This window comes from Globicephala melas, chromosome 20 (assembly GCF_963455315.2).
Source record: "Globicephala melas chromosome 20, mGloMel1.2, whole genome shotgun sequence".
NCBI classification, from domain to species: Eukaryota; Metazoa; Chordata; class Mammalia; order Artiodactyla; family Delphinidae; genus Globicephala; species Globicephala melas.
The window spans coordinates 8,692,893-8,711,828 of record NC_083333.1 but is presented as its reverse complement, the minus strand read 5'-3'; the positions used below and the strand labels follow the sequence as shown (position 1 = coordinate 8,711,828).

At 48.7% G+C, this 18,936-nt stretch overlaps 1 protein-coding gene across 2 annotated transcripts in view; it reads left to right on the top strand.

Annotated features, from left to right (window-relative positions):
* TRPV3 (transient receptor potential cation channel subfamily V member 3) overlaps positions 1 to 15,610 on the top strand; it is a 29,609-nt gene extending 13,999 nt beyond the window's left edge. The window contains exons 8-17 of one of the 2 annotated variants that reach the window (XM_030861772.2): positions 591 to 767; positions 1,704 to 1,862; positions 2,578 to 2,673; positions 3,717 to 3,790; positions 5,958 to 6,123; positions 7,517 to 7,583; positions 9,311 to 9,585; positions 10,640 to 10,752; positions 11,939 to 12,018; positions 12,265 to 15,610. In XM_030861772.2, coding sequence (XP_030717632.1) covers positions 591 to 767; positions 1,704 to 1,862; positions 2,578 to 2,673; positions 3,717 to 3,790; positions 5,958 to 6,123; positions 7,517 to 7,583; positions 9,311 to 9,585; positions 10,640 to 10,752; positions 11,939 to 12,018; positions 12,265 to 12,359 — 1,302 coding nt within the window. In that variant the 3' untranslated portion in view covers positions 12,360 to 15,610. Of the gene's footprint in view, positions 1 to 590; positions 768 to 1,703; positions 1,863 to 2,577; positions 2,674 to 3,716; positions 3,791 to 5,957; positions 6,124 to 7,516; positions 7,584 to 9,310; positions 9,586 to 10,639; positions 10,753 to 11,938; positions 12,019 to 12,261 lie in introns of both variants that reach the window. The other variant, XM_030861771.2, reaches the window with a different exon arrangement.
* The last annotated feature ends 3,326 nt before the right edge of the window (positions 15,611 to 18,936 follow it).

The window sequence follows — 18,936 nt, the reverse complement described above, 5'->3', positions numbered from 1 at the left end:
AGATTTGGATTGAGTTAGTCAGTGGTGTGGGAATTCTAAATGTTCCCCAGTGACCCTAACATGTAGCAGAGAGCAAGCTCGCTGACCTAGAGAGTGGGTCCCACGGGCCTCTCTGAAAGGCTGGTGTCATGCATCACCCCCTGACTGGCCAGAGCAGTGAGCCTCAGCTGGCAGGGTCTGACAGAGGGTGGGATGGGGAAGCTGGAGAAACTTCCAGCTGCTTCTCAAGTCCAGGCCAAACAGAAATTATTTCTCAAAATTGTCAGTTCCTGGATTCTTCCCGGAACAGACTCCCCAGCTGGTGCAAGGATTTGTGAGCTGATCATGCAGCCCTCTTAAGCGTGCAAAAGGCCTTCACGCCTCTTGTCTCTGTTACTCACAATGCCTGGTGTGACGGGCAGGTCAGCGAGCTCTGTGCCCATCCCACAGATAAAGCGGGGGCCGGGGGTCACAGTGACAGGCACTCGGCCTGACTCAATCCATCCCTGGTGGGAGCCTCTTCCCAGGCCCTGTCTGCCTGGGGCAGGCCCAGCGGTCTTCGCCCCAAACCCTGTCCAGCGGCTGATGGTTGTGACTCTTCCTGTCCCCAGATCCTGAAGTACATCCTCAGCCGTGAGATCAAGGAGAAGCGGCTCCGGAGCCTGTCCAGGAAGTTCACCGACTGGGCCTACGGGCCAGTGTCGTCCTCGCTCTACGACCTCACCAACGTGGACACCATGACCGACAACTCGGTGCTGAAAATCATCGTCTACAACACCAACATCGATGTGGGTCTCCCGGGTGGGCTGGGGAAGGTCAGAGGGTAGCAGGCTGGGCCCCAGGCCAGGGAGGCCCTGGGAAGACCCCTTGCTACTAGCCAGACGTGTCTGCAGCCCCCATTCCTTAGCCTTAGTGGGCGGGGCCTGGGGTGGGTGCTGGGGCCACCTGTTCCCAGCTGACCTTGTGGTGGGGGTCTCCTGGCCCCATAATCCTGGGCAGGGTTGGGGGGGTGTAGACCTTCTCCATCTTGTTTCCCCCCAACTCCTTCTATTGGTTCCATATGGTCAGGCTTAGAATCCCCTCTTCCCCCAAACCTGGCCCTAAATAAGGGTCAGGGAGTACACAGCTTGAGCAATCAGGGAGGCCTTTCTGGAGGAGGCATAGCTGGGAAGTCAGTGAGGCTGAAGGAGGAAAGAGAAGATCAGCAGCGGGAAGTTTCTGGCTCTTGGAGGAAAGTGAGGCAACACATCTTTCACATTTTACCAAGAGTTGTGCTTCCCAGAGCCTGCCTTGCCCGGGATCTCCCTGGCCCTCACAGCAGCCTGACTGGTAGGCAGGGACTGAGATCAGTTTTACTGATGAGGCGGCTGAGGCCCAGAGAGGGTCAGGGGTTTTCCTAGGGTCACACAGTGAAGGAGGGCCCAGGAGGGGCCAGACACCAGTCGTGGCCCTGGCCTCCCTTCTAGCCCTCCCTCCCCACCGTGCCTCAGATCCCCTTGGCAAAAGCACCAAGCTCTGTGTCTTTTGGTTGCTGTCTGGGTGCGCTGGAATGGAACCTCAGGAGCTAGAAATTACCTCTCCCAACATTTCCAGCCAAACCAGTTCATTGCCTCCTTCTGCCAGGGGCAGTGCTGACTCAGAGCTTCCTTTGAAATGAGGGCCTTCCGAAAATGGTCCCTTCCTCTGTCTCATCTCCATGGTGACTTGTGCCGTTCTACCCCCAGAACCGGCATGAGATGCTGACCCTGGAGCCCCTGCACACGCTGCTGCATATGAAGTGGAAGAAGTTTGCCAAGTACATGTTCTTCCTGTCCTTCTGCTCCTACTTCTTCTACAACATCACCCTGACCATCATCTCTTACTACCACACCCGGGGGGAGGAGGTAAGTGGGCCCCTTGAAGTGGGGGATGCGTTGGTCAGCACTGCTGGACCCTGGAGCCGCCCCATGTGCCTATGGAGAAACTGAGGCCCAGAGAGGTCAAGAGTTGTGCATGGGGTCCCCCAGTTTTCATGCTTCAACAGTGTCTTGGACACTGAATACGTCGCCAGCGCCTGGTTGAGCTCAACCCCAGGTGCTCAGCCCCAGGCTGACCCCTGCTGCAGAATTAGGAGCCCCAGGCCCTGCCCAGGCTCCATGTCTAAATCTGGAGCTGGTTGGGTGTTTCTGCTGTGAGGGCCATGGGAGAAAATGGGAGGAGGTGGAAGTCACTTGGAGAAGCATTCCCAGCACTCTGGGTCTCGGTTCCCCATCCATTACACGAGGCATGGAGCCTTGGCTTTAACTCTGTTCTGAGGCCCTGTGAGTGTCTGGATACAGATGGAACAGATAAATGCCAAGAGGTGTGAGAGAGTTGTTAGCGTGGATTGGATCGTGCTTCTCACCGCACAATTCTGGGTTTCCACTCTGGGCGGGGGAGGCAGGGGCTGGGGGCTGCAGTTCCTTTTTGGCCCTGTACAGAGATGCGGCTTTGTGCTGGCCTCTGGCCCAGCTTGAGGGTTGGGCACGTGTATGTGCGTGGTCGCCCCGGAGGTGGCGCTACCCCTACCTTCCTCACTCCCCATCCTGCACCCATCCATTCCTCTCCCTTCCTCCCCAGGCCCTGAAACACCCCTTAGCAAACAAGATGGGGTGGCTGCAGCTCTTAGGAAGGATGTTTGTGCTCATCTGGGCCATGTGCATTTCTGTGAAAGAGGTGAGTAGGTCACCAAGCCCTCCTGGACTGCCCTGTGAGGCAGGCAGGGTGACAGCAAGCTCTGCTACTACTGCTGGGAGACTTTGGGGAGGCATTTCCTTTTTAACCTTTAGATTTACATAAACAAGCAAGCTTATCCTACCTACTTTATCTATCCATTCCTCCATCCATCTGCCCATCTATCTGCCAGTTATCTACACTCCCAGCCACTCAGTGTCCCATCTTCCCTGCCCCTCCATCCACCCATCCAATCACCTGCCCTCTCTCATCAACCCAGCCACTCATTCATCCATTTAAACACCCACTCATCCTTACCCACTGTCCTTCCATCCTTCATCCGACCATCTTTCCATCTGTTTGTCAGTCGATCTACCCATTCATCCATCCAACCAATGAATCAGCAGGTATATTCTGAACACCTTCAATGTGGGGCTCTGGAGGAGATGATAGGGATGGAGGGAATCTGCCCTCTTTGAGTTCATAGTCTGGTAGGGATTTCAGATGGACACAAATAGCTAGACTTTAACATAGACTGTGAAAAGACCTGATGTTGGGCTCAGACCCGTGCTCAGAAGAAGAGAGATGACTTTTATTGGCGGGGGGCGGGGGGGGGGCAGGAAGGCTTGAAGGCAGAGATGGCACTTACTCTGGTAGGGGAGGGTTGGCATGAGGACACTGGGGAGAAGGTATTACAGGACAGGTGTGGGGAACAGCATGAACAAAGGCTCAGAGGCTGGAAAGCTAGGCCATATTTGGGGAATGGCAGGTAACTGTATGGTTCTGCTGCTTTGTAGGTTCTGGGGTGATTATGGGGGTGAGAGTAAGAGATGTGAGAAGATCAGGGGGAGCATGCCCTCTTACCCTGGGGTTGCCTCTGTCCCCCAGGCACAAGTCCCCTTCCATATCCCTCACCTGGGCTCTGGCTGGGCCTTCACGTACTTCCCTGTTCCTGAGTCTCAGTCCTGGGGAAACGCCCCCCTTCCCCAAATCCTCCAGCGAGGGGCATGAAGAGGGGGCAGCTTTTCTTTCCTTTCTGGCCTCAGGGCATCGCGATCTTCCTGCTGAGACCCTCAGATATGCAGTCCATCCTCTCGGATGCCTGGTTTCACTTTGTCTTGTAAGTAGGTCTGTCCCCTGGTCACCACCTCACAGGCAAGGCTGCAGTCCTGTATGATGGCTGCTGTGTCCCTCTGCAGTAGCCACCCTACCGTGTCACCTGTCCCTGTCATTTCGCCAAGTCACATGGCCAGGGACCTCCTCTCTCCTTTCTGGTAAGAGAGGCCCATAGATGCCCATGGAGAGGACCAGAAAACACTAGGACAGTGCCCACCATCCGGTTGCAGGGATAGCTGCCTGCACCCTGCCAGAGCCCTGGGCGGCAGCCAGCACAGAGAAGGCATGTTTATTTTTTATGAAGGGACACTCCCGGCCAGTTCCTCCTGGCTGTCGTTTTGGACCCTGGCAGGTCAGGGCTGGAAGGTACTTGAGAAATCATTGAGTCTCATCTTTAGGCATGAAAACCGAGGCTCAGGGCTTCCCTGGTGGCGCAGTGGTTGGGAGTCCGCCTGCCGATGCAGGGGACACGGGTTCGTGCCCCGGTCCGGGAGGATCCCACGTGCCGCGGAGCGGCTGGGCCCGTGAGCCATGGCCGCTGAGCGTGCGCGTCCGGAGCCTGTGCTCCACAAGGAGAGAGGCCACAACAGTGAGAGGCCTGCGTACCGCGCAAAAAAAACAAAACAAAACCGAGGCTCAGAGCAGGGAAGTGAGTCACGTCGAGTCAGGCGGAGCTTCAGTCGTGAAGCTCAAGCCAGCCCAGTTTCCCAGTCAGCCTCATCCCCAGCTTGTGCAGGGTTGACTACTGTAGGCTCTAGCCAGAAAGCCCAGCTCAGCAGCCTCTCTGAATGAGGTCTTGTGCCGAGGATTACGTAATCCCTGTCTCTAAATGAAAGGAGGATTATGTAACCCCTGTCATGTGCAGAGGATTACGTAACCCCTGTCTCTAAATAAATAATGGAAAAGGATCTGCAGCTTGAGATGAAGAATGTTAGGCTCCATGGCTCTGTAGACCCCACCAAAGGCCCTATTCTGAGCATTTGGGAGGCTGGGTCTATAAGACCTTGAATCTTGGTCTGATGTTTCCAAATACCTATTAAGTATGTACCTGCCTTCCAGAAGCATGAGCTAAGTTCTTCATCTCTTTGGGCACGTGGGGCCCCCTGATACTGCAGTGAATGAATAAGCCAGGTGCAGCACTGCCCAGGGCGCAAGTCACATATGAGTCTGTCACCTTGGAGAAATTGTGACGATTCCAGAGAAAAATCCATTTGTACAGCCACTGGCTTTGGCACAGACGGAAGGCACCAGTGCCATGTCCTGTTCTTCTGCTTCTTCGTTGTTTTCTTAGTGTAGAGGAACGTGTAAACATGCTTCCTCACTTCAGTCCCAAATGCCCTGCTCACCCAAACGTTTGCTTTTCACTGCACAAGGAAATCAAAGTTGCCTGTGTCCTAACTTTAACTAGTTAGATATTTTGTAATCGTGGAGACTACCTGATGTTATAAGCAAGAGAGGGTTTCTATCCAGATGTCTGCATAACTGATGGTGTTACACACTGTTTAGGAGTAGATTTTGATCTTGTATGTTTGGTACTTATTGTACTTTAAACATTTCAAATTGTGGTATAATACACGTAACACAAAAGTTAAAACATCTTAACCATTTTAAGTGTACAGTTCAGTACTCTTAAGTACATTCGCATTGTTGCACAATCTCCTTTTAGCAAACCTATTATATAGCATGTATTGTAGTTTTTTCAAGGATTTCTCAAAATAGGTTATGGGGGACTTTTGTTATGATTGACTTTTGAGTATAGATATCAGCTTTTGTCATTTTGGTTAAAAATGCAATCATTCACCACATCCTCAGTCTACCCCAGTGTACCCCAACCCATGTGGGGGTCAGAAATCACATGGGTGATTTAAAAAACATACAGCCTCCTGGGCAGCACCCTGGGCCTTCTGAACCAGAATCTCCTGGGCCCTGGGGATCTGTATCTTTAAAAAGTCCTTGTCAACTGCAACCAGCACTGACTTGCATCTAGCAATGCAGTCTGCAAGGCTGGATTTTAGACGTGGTCCAGCAGATCTGGGGCAGCCTTATCTGTCTCTTCAGCGCCAGCCACCAGGGTAACTATTCAGGATTTAAGGGAGGTTGGAGGATTTGGACATCTCTGCCCTGATGCCAAGAAGTAAGTAAGGCCCTTGTCTCCTGTGTCTCCTGAACAGTTTTGTCCAAGCTCTGCTTGTGATACTGTCTGTCCTCTTGTACTTGTTTGCCTGCAAAGAGTACCTCACCTGCCTCGTGCTGGCCATGGCCCTGGGCTGGGCGAACATGCTCTACTACACGCGGGGATTCCAGTCCATGGGCATGTACAGCGTCATGATCCAGAAGGTGTGTTGGGGCTGCCGAGCGTCAGAGATGGGCAGGGAGGGCCTTCCGAGAAGGCCCATTTTTCAGATGGGGAAATTGAGGTGTGGAGAGGAAAAGAGACTTGCCCAAGAGACAGGCCACTGCTCTTTCTCCCAAATACTGTGGTCTCCCTTTGCCTTTGGTCAGGCTCTCTAGGAGGGAAAATATGTATATATAATATGTTATATATATACACGTAGATATGTTTATTATATATGTTTACCATATAAAGGATGTGCAGCACACAAGTTACAAACAATAATAAAATATACAGTGCCTTTTGTTGTAAATTCCACATGGCTAGTTGAGTCTCACCGAATAGTTTGTTGATTTTGGTTGAACTCATATCTGTTTGCCAACCTATGGTTGCAATTGACAAGTGAGTGTTTTGCCAGCATAAATGCTGGTATTTTCCTCTGCTTTAAGGAGTAAGATGAAAGGGAAACAATGAAGACTTGTGTTGAAACTGCATTTGTTTGTCAGTGATGCTGAGCCATTTATCTGCTGAATTGGATAATAGTTTTCAAATACTAGAAGAATATTTCATCAACGTTTTTGTGCTATTCCCACTATTAACAGCTACAGATAGGACACATTTTTAAAGTTTAATCTGCCTTAACATTTTGTCCATCGTTGTCTTAAGTCTAGATCTAGATGATCAACAATCTCTGATTTGTAGCTTTTACCAATTTCCATGGTGTAAATATTCCCACCATGGCTGACTTCCAGCTACCAATGCGATGTCACTGAATACAGAATTGGGAAGGGATGCACAGTAATGCACCATTATATAGTGTTTCCACCATATGGTTATGAGAAATAAATAGGCTTAAAAGCCTAGATAATTATAAAATGTAGTAAAGTCACTCGGAAGTGATGCGTTTTGAACATTTATTATCTTTGTTTCTAACGCAATTTATTTAGTTATAAGTTTACACAATTTAATTCTTAGTCATGGCTGTGTTTAACGAGCTCAGAAAATTCATGAAAGTGAGACCATCAGCTCTTGTGAGCTGGTGCGAGCTCGGCCCAGCACACTGCATCCCCCAGGAAGTGTGAGGATTCCAGATGTGAGTTTCTATGAGGAAAGGTGCTCATGTGCAGCCTGAATCAGCAGGGACAGAAACAGACTGTGTTCTAGGAGGGAGGAGGGTGGAGAGCAGGAACAGAAGAGAAGTCTTTCTGGAGGAGGTGGGCCCAGCGCTGAGCTGTGCAGACAGCATCAGGAGGACCTGGTGAGGGTCGCAGAAGAGTGGCCGGAGTGAGGGCATGGTTAGAGTGCGAACCCAGGAGAGGGTGGGAAGCAGTCAGGAAATCAATGTATAATGAATCTGTGCTCAAACCTTACCCTTGAATTGCGTTTCTTTCTTTGTAGGTCATTTTACATGATGTTCTGAAGTTCTTGTTTGTATATATCGTGTTCTTATTTGGATTTGGAGTAGGTAATTGATTTATAAATAATAGTAACTCCCTCATTTGTAAAACACTTTACACAGATGTCAGCATGACAAAGCACACAGGAGCCTTAGCAACTATTATATCGGCCACCGGTGGAACACTTTCCGTGGTTAGCATTTCCCAACGATTATCTCTTTACTTCTCGTGACATCTTGACCAAGGGGGAGTCATCATCATCCCCGGCCATAAGGGCACTGAGGCTTAGAGACTCCAGGGTTTGAACTGGTGGCTTTTATCCAACCACCCTGTGTGGTATGCCTCCCACCTTTACGTCCATCATCCCATGCGGCTCTCACAGCCTCAGATAGGCTTGGCAGGTTTTTGGCCCCATTTTACAGATGGAGAAGCTAAAGTCTGCAGAAATTTGATTGATGGTCTTTGAAAAATAGGAGTAGAGTAATGCATTGAGATAACCTCCTTTGGCCCTCCACATCACATTACTGTCATAGTTTGCTGCAGATATATCTGTGAGAGCCTCTGGTCTGCTGGGACCAGGGATGGGAAACCCCTCTTGAAAACCTCTCCATGTACACCTAGAGACTCTCATACAGAGTGGAGTAAGTCAGAAAGAGAAAAACAAATATCGTTTATTAACGCATATATGTGGAATCTGAAGAAATTGGCATAGATGATCTTATTTACAAAGCAGAAATAGAGACACAGATGTAGAGAACAAATGTATGTATACCAAGGGGGAAAGGGGGGGTGGGATGAATTGGGAGATTGGGATTGACATACATACATTATTGATACTATGTATAAAATAAATAACTAATGAGAACCTACTGTATAGCACAGGGAACTCTACTCAGTGCTCTGTGGTGACTTAAATGACAAGGAAATCCAGAAAAGAGGGGATGTGTGTATACACATAGCTGATTCACTTTGCTGTACAGTATAAACTAACACAATATTGTAAAGCAACTGTACTCCGATAAAAAAAAAAAAACACCTCTCCATTTACAACAGAGGGAACAGCATAACCTGATTTTATTTCTAACCTCTGCATAAAGCGATATCATTTTATTTTCCCAAGCCAGTTTTTCTTCCCCTAGTTATCACTGGCATTTGAAGTTAGGCAGCTGTTCCCATCTGTCTGGTACCTTTTCTGGGTCAGTTTGCTTATTTATTTGCTCCTTCACTTGTTTGTTTATTCATCCATCCATTTCCTCCCTGATTAATTTGATCATTCATTCATTCATCCATCCGTCCATTCATTCAGTAAAGAGCCACTGCTGTAGTGCGTTGGGGAGAAGAGAAGAAAGAGTCCCAGGCCTTGACCAGAGGTCTTGCCACAGAGCATTAGGAAGAGACTCAGGACTTCCCAGTCTTGGGGGATACAACCCAAGCTGCAGGAAGTTGGGAGCTCAAAGCCTGGTTGAGGAGCCAGAGACAGACAGATTATAGATTGTAATCATCGACTGTGCAAGCCCGTGATAGATCAAGGGCTGAATGGTGGGGTAGAGAGAAGAGTTTGGGCCTTGTTAGGCAGAAAGGGCTTTCTGCCCTTTCTGTCAAGGCAGAGCACCAGCCTGATGAAGCTTCCGGAGGAGCTGAGGCTGGAGATGTAATTTAAATAGCTGGAGAGAAGGAGGCAGCAGGCCTGCAGTCTGTGTGTGTGGGCATCGGTGTACATGCAGGCATGCACGGGTTTATTGGGTAATTAACCAGACAGAGAGGCTGCAGAGAACACCCTGTTGTGTCTTCCCAGCCCTGGCCTCGCTGATCGAGAAGTGTTCCAAAGACAATGAGGACTGCACCTCCTATGGCAGCTTCAGCGACACGGTGCTGGAACTCTTCAAGCTCACCATAGGCCTGGGTGACCTGAAGATCCAGCAGAACTCCAAGTACCCCATCCTCTCCCTGATCCTGCTCATCACCTATGTCACCCTCACCTTCGTCCTCCTCCTCAACATGCTCATTGCCCTGATGGGGGAGACTGTGGAGAACATCTCCAAGGAGAGTGAGCGCATCTGGCGCCTACAGGTGACCTTGGCAGAGTCTTTCTATGGGAGCCCTCATGGGGACTCAGTTCAGCACATGGCACCAGTGGATCTGGGGTGGGGCCTAGAAATCTGCATAAGCTCCCTGTGCTTGGCCAGGTTTGAGGAAGCTAGGTTTCTGGGGTATAAGGTCTAGGGAGTGTGGCTGGACAACAGCACGTGTGAGAGGAGCTCAGGCTTATGGGTGTGCTGTGCTCAGAGTCAATGGTGTGATATGTGGATGTTGAAGCGTGGCCTTAGGTTGCATTAAGAGGAGTAGGTATAGGACAACGTCCTTAGGTATAAGACAATGGAGGTGACAGTTCTGCTCTCCTCCAGTACTCCTCACATGCTATGGGCCTTACACACGGAGGATACTAACCCACAGGATGATCCAGAGGTAGTGACCAGGCATGTTACACTTCCTACATAAATGGTGTAAGAAGAGCGTGACAGTTCCTTCAGATATGTGCAGAGCTACTTGTGAAAGGGAGAGCAGCTTCCTTCTGTGATCCAAGAGGCAGAAATGAGGTATATGGGGCAACAACAGGGAAAAAAGCTTTGATTTGACACAAGGAAGTTACTAATGATTAGGGCCTTCTTAATTGCATTGTTGCTAGTATAGCTAGTATTGCTAGTATTCAGGAGAGATGGGACAAATTATTGCCGGGAAAATTGCTGAGGGGACTCTAAGCCTGACATGGGGCTAGGACCACATGGTGTCCTCCTGGAAACTCCCTTCCTGGTGGGATCCCAGGATCCTAACATTTTCAGTTAGGCAGCTCTGGACTTCCAGAAACATTGTTTATGTGATGTTTAAAACAATTTGAACACCTTCCCCAAACTTACTGGGTGTTCGTTTTTGAATTCTGTAGGTTAGCTAGGTCCTCAGGATCTATGCATGAAGCCTTCCATGCAGGTGGAGTGGGCTGTTCGGTGTGTGTGCACGTGTGTATGTGTGTGTGTGTGCAGGCGTGTGGGCGCATCCAACGCTCACACGGAGCCGTGCTCCTGGGCTGGCTCCTGAGAGATGCACTTAGGCTCGTTTATGTCCCCAGAGAGCCAGGACGATCTTGGAGTTCGAGAAAATGTTACCAGAATGGCTGAAGAGCAGATTCCAGATGGGAGAGCTGTGTAAAGTGGCAGAGCAAGATTTCCGACTGTGTTTGCGGTAACAAACGGAGAAGGGCCCTTTGGTGATGCTTTCTGGGTGGGTGAAGAGAGATGAGTTGGGGAATGTTAGTGAAATGATGCTGCCATTTGCTTGCCAGACCACGGTCTGTTCTGCCTCCTCAGAAGATGGAATTTGCTCTCTCGGGGTCGCTGGCCCAGGGATAGACTTTCTAAGTCTCAGAAGGGAGAAGGAGACTCTGCCCTTTTGGAGGTGCCTCCTCCTGCCCAGTGTCTGCCTCAGAAGAGATTTGCCAGCCTGGCACTATTTGTCCTTCTGAGAGGCACATTCTGTCATAGGCAAACGGAAAGTGAGACAGCTACTTTTGACAGATGTCAAGCTTTTTGATTTTTAAAAAAGTACTTGCACGTGCCCTGACCCTCTTTTCTGATGGGTCTACCTCTTCCGACCCCCTGTCTGACTGCCTGACCCTGCAGACTACCTTCTTGGAGTATAATTGAACCTTGACCTAGTTCTATGACTGAAACCCCTCTCCGCCCCGCTCTGCCCCAGGAGCCATCATTTCAACTATAATAGTTACCCTAACAAATATGTCTAATTTTGACACCCTCACTCTAGAGATGTTCTGTGAATGTGAACTTCAGCCAAACTATCTTCTCCAGTTACAATCCAGTACCTTAGACACTGCCCACTCTTTTGGGTTCTGAACCCTGACCTTCTTCTCTTTTTATAACAAAATTTTGGGCCACACCCCGCAGCATGTGGGACCTTAGTTCTCCAACCAGGGATCAAACCCCTGCATTGGGAGGAGGAGTCTTCACCATTGGACTGCCGGGCAAGTCCCCTAACCATCTTCTCTTAGTGCAACCTTAACCCTAGCTGGACTTCACGCCCTCACATCTTCTCAGCCCGAGCCTGCCCACTCTCCTTCCTTCCCTCCTTCTCTGTGGGCTGCCTCCCCGAGTCAGGCACAGCCCCTGCTGGCTGAAGATGTCCCCTTTACACCTCTCTGAGCTTCTGGGTCCCACACGCTGGGAGGAGACTGATCCTGGAGGCCTGGGAAAATGGAGATTCGGGCAGGTTTCAAGCCTTAACAACACTGATGTGACCACATGGGGCAGGAACGCCCTTGATCCCTGTGGAGGACTCCCCAAACGCTGTGCTACTTGTTTGCATTTGATGAGGTGCACTTGGGGAGTAGTGAGAATGATTATCACACCCGCAGGATCAACGAGGTGAAGTGGACTGAATGGAAAACTCACGTCTCTTTCCTCAACGAAGATCCGGGGCCCGGGAGACGGTCAGGTACCGCTGCTGTCAGGAAGCGTGACACCCACTCCGTTCTGACCACGTGACCCCAGGCACACCAAGTCGGAGGGCCGTGATTTTCCCCATCTGTAAAATGGGAGGGTTGAATTAATTCCTTCCAGCTCTACCGTTTTCTAACCTGAGTTGGAATAACTTCTAAGGCAGGTGGTGGACTGAGACCTGGAGGTACAACTTGCAGAATGCTGTTTCTGTAAAATAGTGTTTTTTGGTTTTTTTAAGCAGATTTCAACAAAATCCAAGATTCTTCCAGGAACAACAGCAAAACTACCCTCAATGCATTTGACGACATAGATGAAGTTCCGGAAACCTCCGTGTAGAAGCAGAACCCAGAGCTCGTGTGCATGTGGGCCGTCTGAGGCTGGAGGCTGGGTCCTGGACTTGGTGCTGCGGGCTTTGCAGAGTAATGGAGCCTGGCTCCACCTGCAGAGACGAGGAAAGCACACTCATGCTGGACGGGTGTCTGAACCGAGGGGCAGTTGTCAGTTTGAGTGGGAAACACCCTGGACTTTGTTATTCGGCAGAGAGTTTGTATAAACCCACGGCCAGCAGTCCTGAGCCTGGGAGTCCCAGGAGTCCCTGAATCCCGGGTGAAGTCTCTGCGTTCACCAACGGCAGGTCGATTTGGCTGGGAGAGAGGGTGGCAGGGCAGGGGCGGGGCCCAAGGAGCAGGGAGAGGAGTCTTCTGCCAAGGTCCCCAGCCCCAGCCTGCGCATCCTACCATTTCCCTTATTGTAACTGGGTCTCCTGAACTTAAGGGACGCTTGATGCATCCCAGAATGTGCAGGGGACTGAGCTAAGCCGGGTGTCCTGGGACTGGAGGAGAATGAGCTTCTGGAGCCTTCAGGGAGAAGGAAAACACCCTTGGAATGAGTGGCCTTTGTACTCAAGGCTCAAACTGTCTCCAACTGAGACGTTTCTAGTAGCATAATTAACACAGGGTTTTTCTTTTCCATAGAGAAAGGCTTTTTCCGTTTTAAATGAAAATTACTTCACATGAAGCATGTGATTTTAAAGCTGAGAAATAGATTTTAGGATTTGGGGCTGGAGGTAAGTATTATATACTTGGCCTCGGGGTGGCCAGAGCAAGGACAAAAAGCTTTTCTTTATGCACATAAAATTCCACAAGAGACACGCCAGGCAGGGACTACCATCTGGGTGAAAGATCTTGGCTGTTTTCCTTGTCCCAGCCCTGCAACAGTGCATGCCTCTAAGTTGGGATCATGGCTTCGACTGAAACGGAAATAGCAGCTGCTCTATTTACATGGTCTTGAATCTCAGAGGTTACTCGTATACATCAGTATTTCTCACTGGAGGAATTTAACAAAATACCTGAAATGCTCTGGTATTAAATATTTTTGTTAACTGTGAAGTCTGAAGTGGAGGAGGAGGCCTTTGAGAAAGGAGTGCTTGCCAAGATGTGAGGCTTATTTTTAGATTCTCATCCTCTGATTTTTCTCCCCCCTGAAATCACACAGAGTCACTTTGGGGGCAGAAGTGAAGTGGAGATAGTAGAAATGTTCCAGGTTACTGGAGCCTATAGAACCATAAAATCCACTCTGCCTCAGTTATCTGGTAATAGATTCATGTGGGAATTTTTGAGGTGGAATTATGACGCTATTAACCATGAATTTTAATTTTAAGTGGCACAAAAACCATTCGGCTTTTAGATAACTTGGCTATTGGCTAGTTAATCTGACTTGAGGCAAACTAAGGAGTCCAGGCCAAGCAGTCCACTCTCGGCCTTCTTCTCCGCTCTGGGCTGCTCTGTGCCCCAGCTTACCTCGGCCTTCTTCTCCGCTCTGGGCTGCTCTGTGCCCCCTGATGGGCTGGGTCAGGGAGCGATGCCATGAGTGGTGGATGTAGCCTTAGAGCCGTAAGATCTGCAGCAGCCCCTGTGCTCTCGGATGACCCAGGGAGCCAACCCGTGCTCTAAGCTGTAGTGGTCAGGCCAAGCTCAAGTGTGGGCAGGGGAGGAAGGGGCTAGGCATGTTCCCCAGAGAAGGGAAGATGTGGGGAGATTGTCCTAGAGGCAGGGGGAGCAGATGTGTTCCAGATGGGCAGAGCTAATGCCAGAAGTTGGAAATTTCAGGGAAAAAAATTTTAGTTCAATTCAGTCCAGCAACTGCTCCAGATATTGGGGATATTTAAGCAGAAGCTGGTTGAGCATTTATTAAGGATATTGTTAAAGATCACAATCAAATGAACTTGAAGGTCCTTTTAGCCTGGAGATTAGCATCCTGTGTCTGGAATTACCTGCTTGCGTTCATCCTGAACAGATGTCCTGGTTTGAAGGGCAGCCGTTTGGATCGATGGCACCATGCTCTACACCATGCAGCTGGGAATTCAGATATGTTTTGATCTGGATATGAATGGATAAAGCCGTATGGTTCTCCATTTCCCACTTGAACGAAAGCTGGGACGTTAGACAGACAGAAATCAATAACTGGATCTTTGCCTTCTTACATGTATGGAGACCTGTCTGTGGATCTGGATGGAATTTGCTGGCAGGACCATTTTCTATACTGAATCTTCTTCCTGACAGTGGCATCCCCCAAAGGTTTTCAGCCTAGGTAGGTTTACCAAGGAAAGCAATGAGTCAAAGAGCATTGGCTTAAAAGGACCAGTTCTCTTATTTTACACCTGGAGACTAAAGCTCCAAAAGGAAAGTGGACTTGTTCAAAGTCATGCAGGAGGTCGTATCAGAGCTGTCGAAGCTGGAGTGTTCTGATTCTGGACCGCAGTATCCCCCTGCACGATTTTTTTTTTAGCACAGTTATTTGGTAAATTTGAGTCTGCCTTTGTGGTTGGCGTATGTGAGGGGACGAGAGCTTTTTGCTCAGAGGATTCATGCTGGCAGTCTGCACTGTCCCTGTGATCCCCACGATGGGTTTAAAATTGAAGTGTGTGCATACAGGTGTGTACAAAACCACACACCACGCCACACTGAATTCACAGGTGTATCAGGGCATCTTAAATGATTCACATTTCAGTAATTTAAGGGGAAGGCATTTTCCAGGGGTGGAATCTCCCACACTCAGATAACAGTTTTGGCTGGAAATTTTCCTTTAACTAAACTCTGCCTCAGGAAGAATCCATTATTTTAGAAATTATGTGATATATCTGTTTGGAAGAAAAATGGTGCTTACTTTCCTCCTTGCCAGGGTGGGAGAAGGAGTTCAAGGCTGTACTGTGAAGTCATTATGCTTGTAGAGGGCTCCTGCCTGCCCTGGAGCCCAGGGTTATTGACCTTCGTTTCCTTCCACAAGGCCTGGTGAGCTAAGTCCTTTTGCTCTGGGTAGGGCCCCAGGAGATGGGCCGTCATCTGGGCCTGTAAGTCATACTTGATCTCTGCATTGATTTATATGTTTTTACTGTGCTCTTGGTCCCAAACACAGAATTTTCACCTTGTTCTCATTGAATGTGCCTGATCCTTGCAAATTCCTTTTACATCTTGTTTTTAGTGTTGTGTGTGTGTGAAACTCTGTGTTCAAGAAAGAAGTCATAAATGCAGTGAGAACATCTTAGTGCCATTGAAGAAATACTTTTATGATTTCTAATAAATATTTATTTTGCCTTGTTATGATCATGTTTTATCCTTGTCTTAGGTGTGCCACTGTGAAGACTGACTAGAAATCGTAGGGTGTTGCTTAACATGAGTGGATAAAGGGAAGGCCACTTTTCGGACCTAAAATATTATTATTGGTCCCAGCTCAGCACACTAAGACATGCCACCTTTGTGCAGCGTTTTACATCTCAAAGCATATCACGTCCAGTACCCCATTTTAACCACTCAATAACTCTGGAAGTAATTTGAGTAAAAGGAGACCTAGAGATTTTGAGTGACATGCCCAAGGAATCACAGCCTGAAAACCTCATAGGTTCAGGTAATATGACCCCAAGCAGGGGGTCCATCCATAGAAATCCCTCCTGTCTACCTCACAGGACCTTTATTGATAAGGAGGCAATAAGGGAATGGACAGGAAAGAGCTGATATTATTACCATCATTATTGCCCAACATATATGCATGTGCGTTTTTTCATTCTTTTGAGGTATTTTGAAAGAATGGCCGTTCTCAACTTGAATGCCAAGATGCTGCTGTGTCTTGAGGGGTTGCAGAACTTGCAAACAATGTATTAATAAGTGATGTGCTGCATTTGGTCAATTACTTAATCCAAACGATTCCCAGAGTAACACCCTTCACTGGGATATGTCTTCTCGAGTGGCAAGGAAATGGGAATTGTACACAATCCAGATCCTAGCTCAAACAGGTTTCAGTCTATAATCTAGGATTGTGCCATCCACGGAAACATTCCGGGTAGACTGATAGAAAAAGGGTGGAAGCCCCTGTTGTAGTATATATTCTGGGAGTGGGATGCCTAGGTCAATGAGGATAAACAGTTTTATGACTTTTGATACTGTGAAAAATTATCTTCCAAAAGATATTTTGCAATTTTTTCAGCCTTTGAGATTGTATGATTCCCTATTTATAAAGTGCTTTCATTCATATTGGTTATCTTCATCCACTGTTTTTTAGATGGCTTGTTTAATTTTTATTTTTGTATTTATTATTTTTGGCTGCATTGGGTCTTCGTTGCTGCACGCAGGCTTTCACTAGTTGCGGCGAGCGGGGCTACTCTTCGTTGTGGTGTGTGGGCTTCTCACTGTGGTGGCTTCTCTTGTTGCAGGGCATGGGCTCTAGGCACACGTGCTTCAGTAGTTGTGGCACGCAGGCTCAGTAGTTGTGGCTCACGGGTTCTAGAGCGCAGGCTCAGTAGTTGTGGTGCACGGGCTTAGTTGCTCCGCGGCACGTGGGATCTTCCCAGACCAGGGCTTGAATCCGTGTCCCCTGCATTGGCAGGCGGATTCTTAACCACTGTGCCACCAGGGAAGTCCCTGTAGACGGTTTGATGAGTATTCTATCTCCATTCAATAGGTGGGGAAATTGAGACTTGGAGAAAGATGGAATGACAGGTAAAGGTCACAGTGCTTTTTCGTGGGCCAAGGATCCAGGTTCTCTGAGGTGTTCTGGTACGCACTAGTCCAGTAGTGTCAATGAGTTCACATAACAAAGTGGTTTACCCTAGCCTGAGTCACATTTAAGAATAAGTGGAATCCAGGTAAAGGGAGTGTGGTGGTGGGATAGGGTTTCAATAAGAGGGAACAACATGGGCAAAGACCATGTTGTAGTAGGGAGCTTGGTGCATTTGAGGATGGAGAAGTTTTTGCGGTCAAATTGCTGGGAAAAAGGGCTGCAGAGGTAGGCAGAGGCTAGAGCACATAGGACACGTCCAGCTGTGGGGAGGCTTTGAGATTTCCTATCAAGGGTGAGGGGAAACCACCCAAAGCTTTCACACAACGGGATTATTGAATTTCCTTTTTTTTTCCCCCCCGCGGTACACGGGCCTCTCCCTGCTGTGACCTCTTCTGTTGCGGAGCACAGGCACCGGACGCGCAAGCTCAGCGGCCATGGCTCACGGGCCCAGCCGCTCCGCGGCACGTAGGATCTTCCCGAACCGGGGCACGAACCCGTGTCCCCTGCATCGGCAGGCGGACTCTCAACCACTGCGCCACCAGGGAAGCCCAAATTTCCCTTTTTTCCCCAAAGGGCTGCTGGCTTAAAAGGGTGTAATTTTCCATCCGCCATCATTTGCATATAGTGACAGTCTGAAGAGTGTGGCATGGAGTAAATTCTACCTGGGAGTGATGGGGACACTCAGGAAGTGACTGGGAAAGAAGGCAAGAAGGCAAAGAGAAGGCAGAGACATTGATGGAATATGAAGACGTTTCAGTAGAGAAGGAATGGTTGAGCACACTCATTTACTCACCTGAACTTTATCAGGCAGTTAGTAGGTTACAGGTGCTGAAAAAGACATTGGTAATGTCCCCAAGTTTGGATGGAAGCAGAGAGGGTCAAAGGGGCAAACCAAGAAAGGCTTTATAGATGAAATGAGAGTCGAGTTGCATTTGGAAGAAAAAAATAGGAATTTGCCAACACGAGGTCTTGTGGGGGAGGGGCAGGGATGGAGGAAGGGAAGGGAAGGGAAGGGAGAAAATTCTAGGTGGAAAGGCCAGTCTGTGTGAAGACATGCAGGAATAAAACAACACAAAGCCCACCGGAACAGAGAGGACCTGAAAGCAGATGAGTCTAGAGAGGTTGTGGGGAGGGAAGGGCAGATCAGAAAGGGCCTTTTATGTTAGGAATTTCACTAGGCACCCTGCTAAGTACTTATCTGCATTAGCCCACTTAATCCTCACAATAATCCCATGAGAGGGACACTATTATTATGATTATCCCCATTTTATAAATGGGAAAAATGAGTCTGCAGACTGTTAGAAATCATCAAAATAAAACTGAAAGTGGCTAAAGCCACACAGCAATATGTTATAGTTATAGATTAAAAAAAGTCACACCTGGGCTTCCCTGGTGGCGCAGTGGTTGAGAGTCCGCTGCCGATGCAGGGGACACGGGTTCGTGCCCCGGTCTAGGAAGATCCCACATGCTGCGGAGCGGCTGGGCCCGTGAGCCATGGCCGCTGAGCCTGCGCATCCGGAGCCTGTGCTCCGCAACGGGAGAGGCCACGACAGTGAGAGGCCCGCGTACCGCAAAAAATAAAAAAAAATCACACCTAACTAACTCTAATGATATAAATATTGAGTCAGAGAGAATAAGACTTGATAGAAATAATCAATACAAAACCGGAAATCGCAGTGGCCTCAGTTGCACATTGTAAATTTTGTAACTAACTAAAATTTGATGGGAGAGTAAAGTATTTTTGCCAAAATATACGTATGGAAAAAAACTGACCTAGAAAAATTGAACTTAGACATAGAGCACAAAGGAACATTCTATGTTCTATGGGAGAAGGAAGCTTGGTAAAACTTGTTATATACAA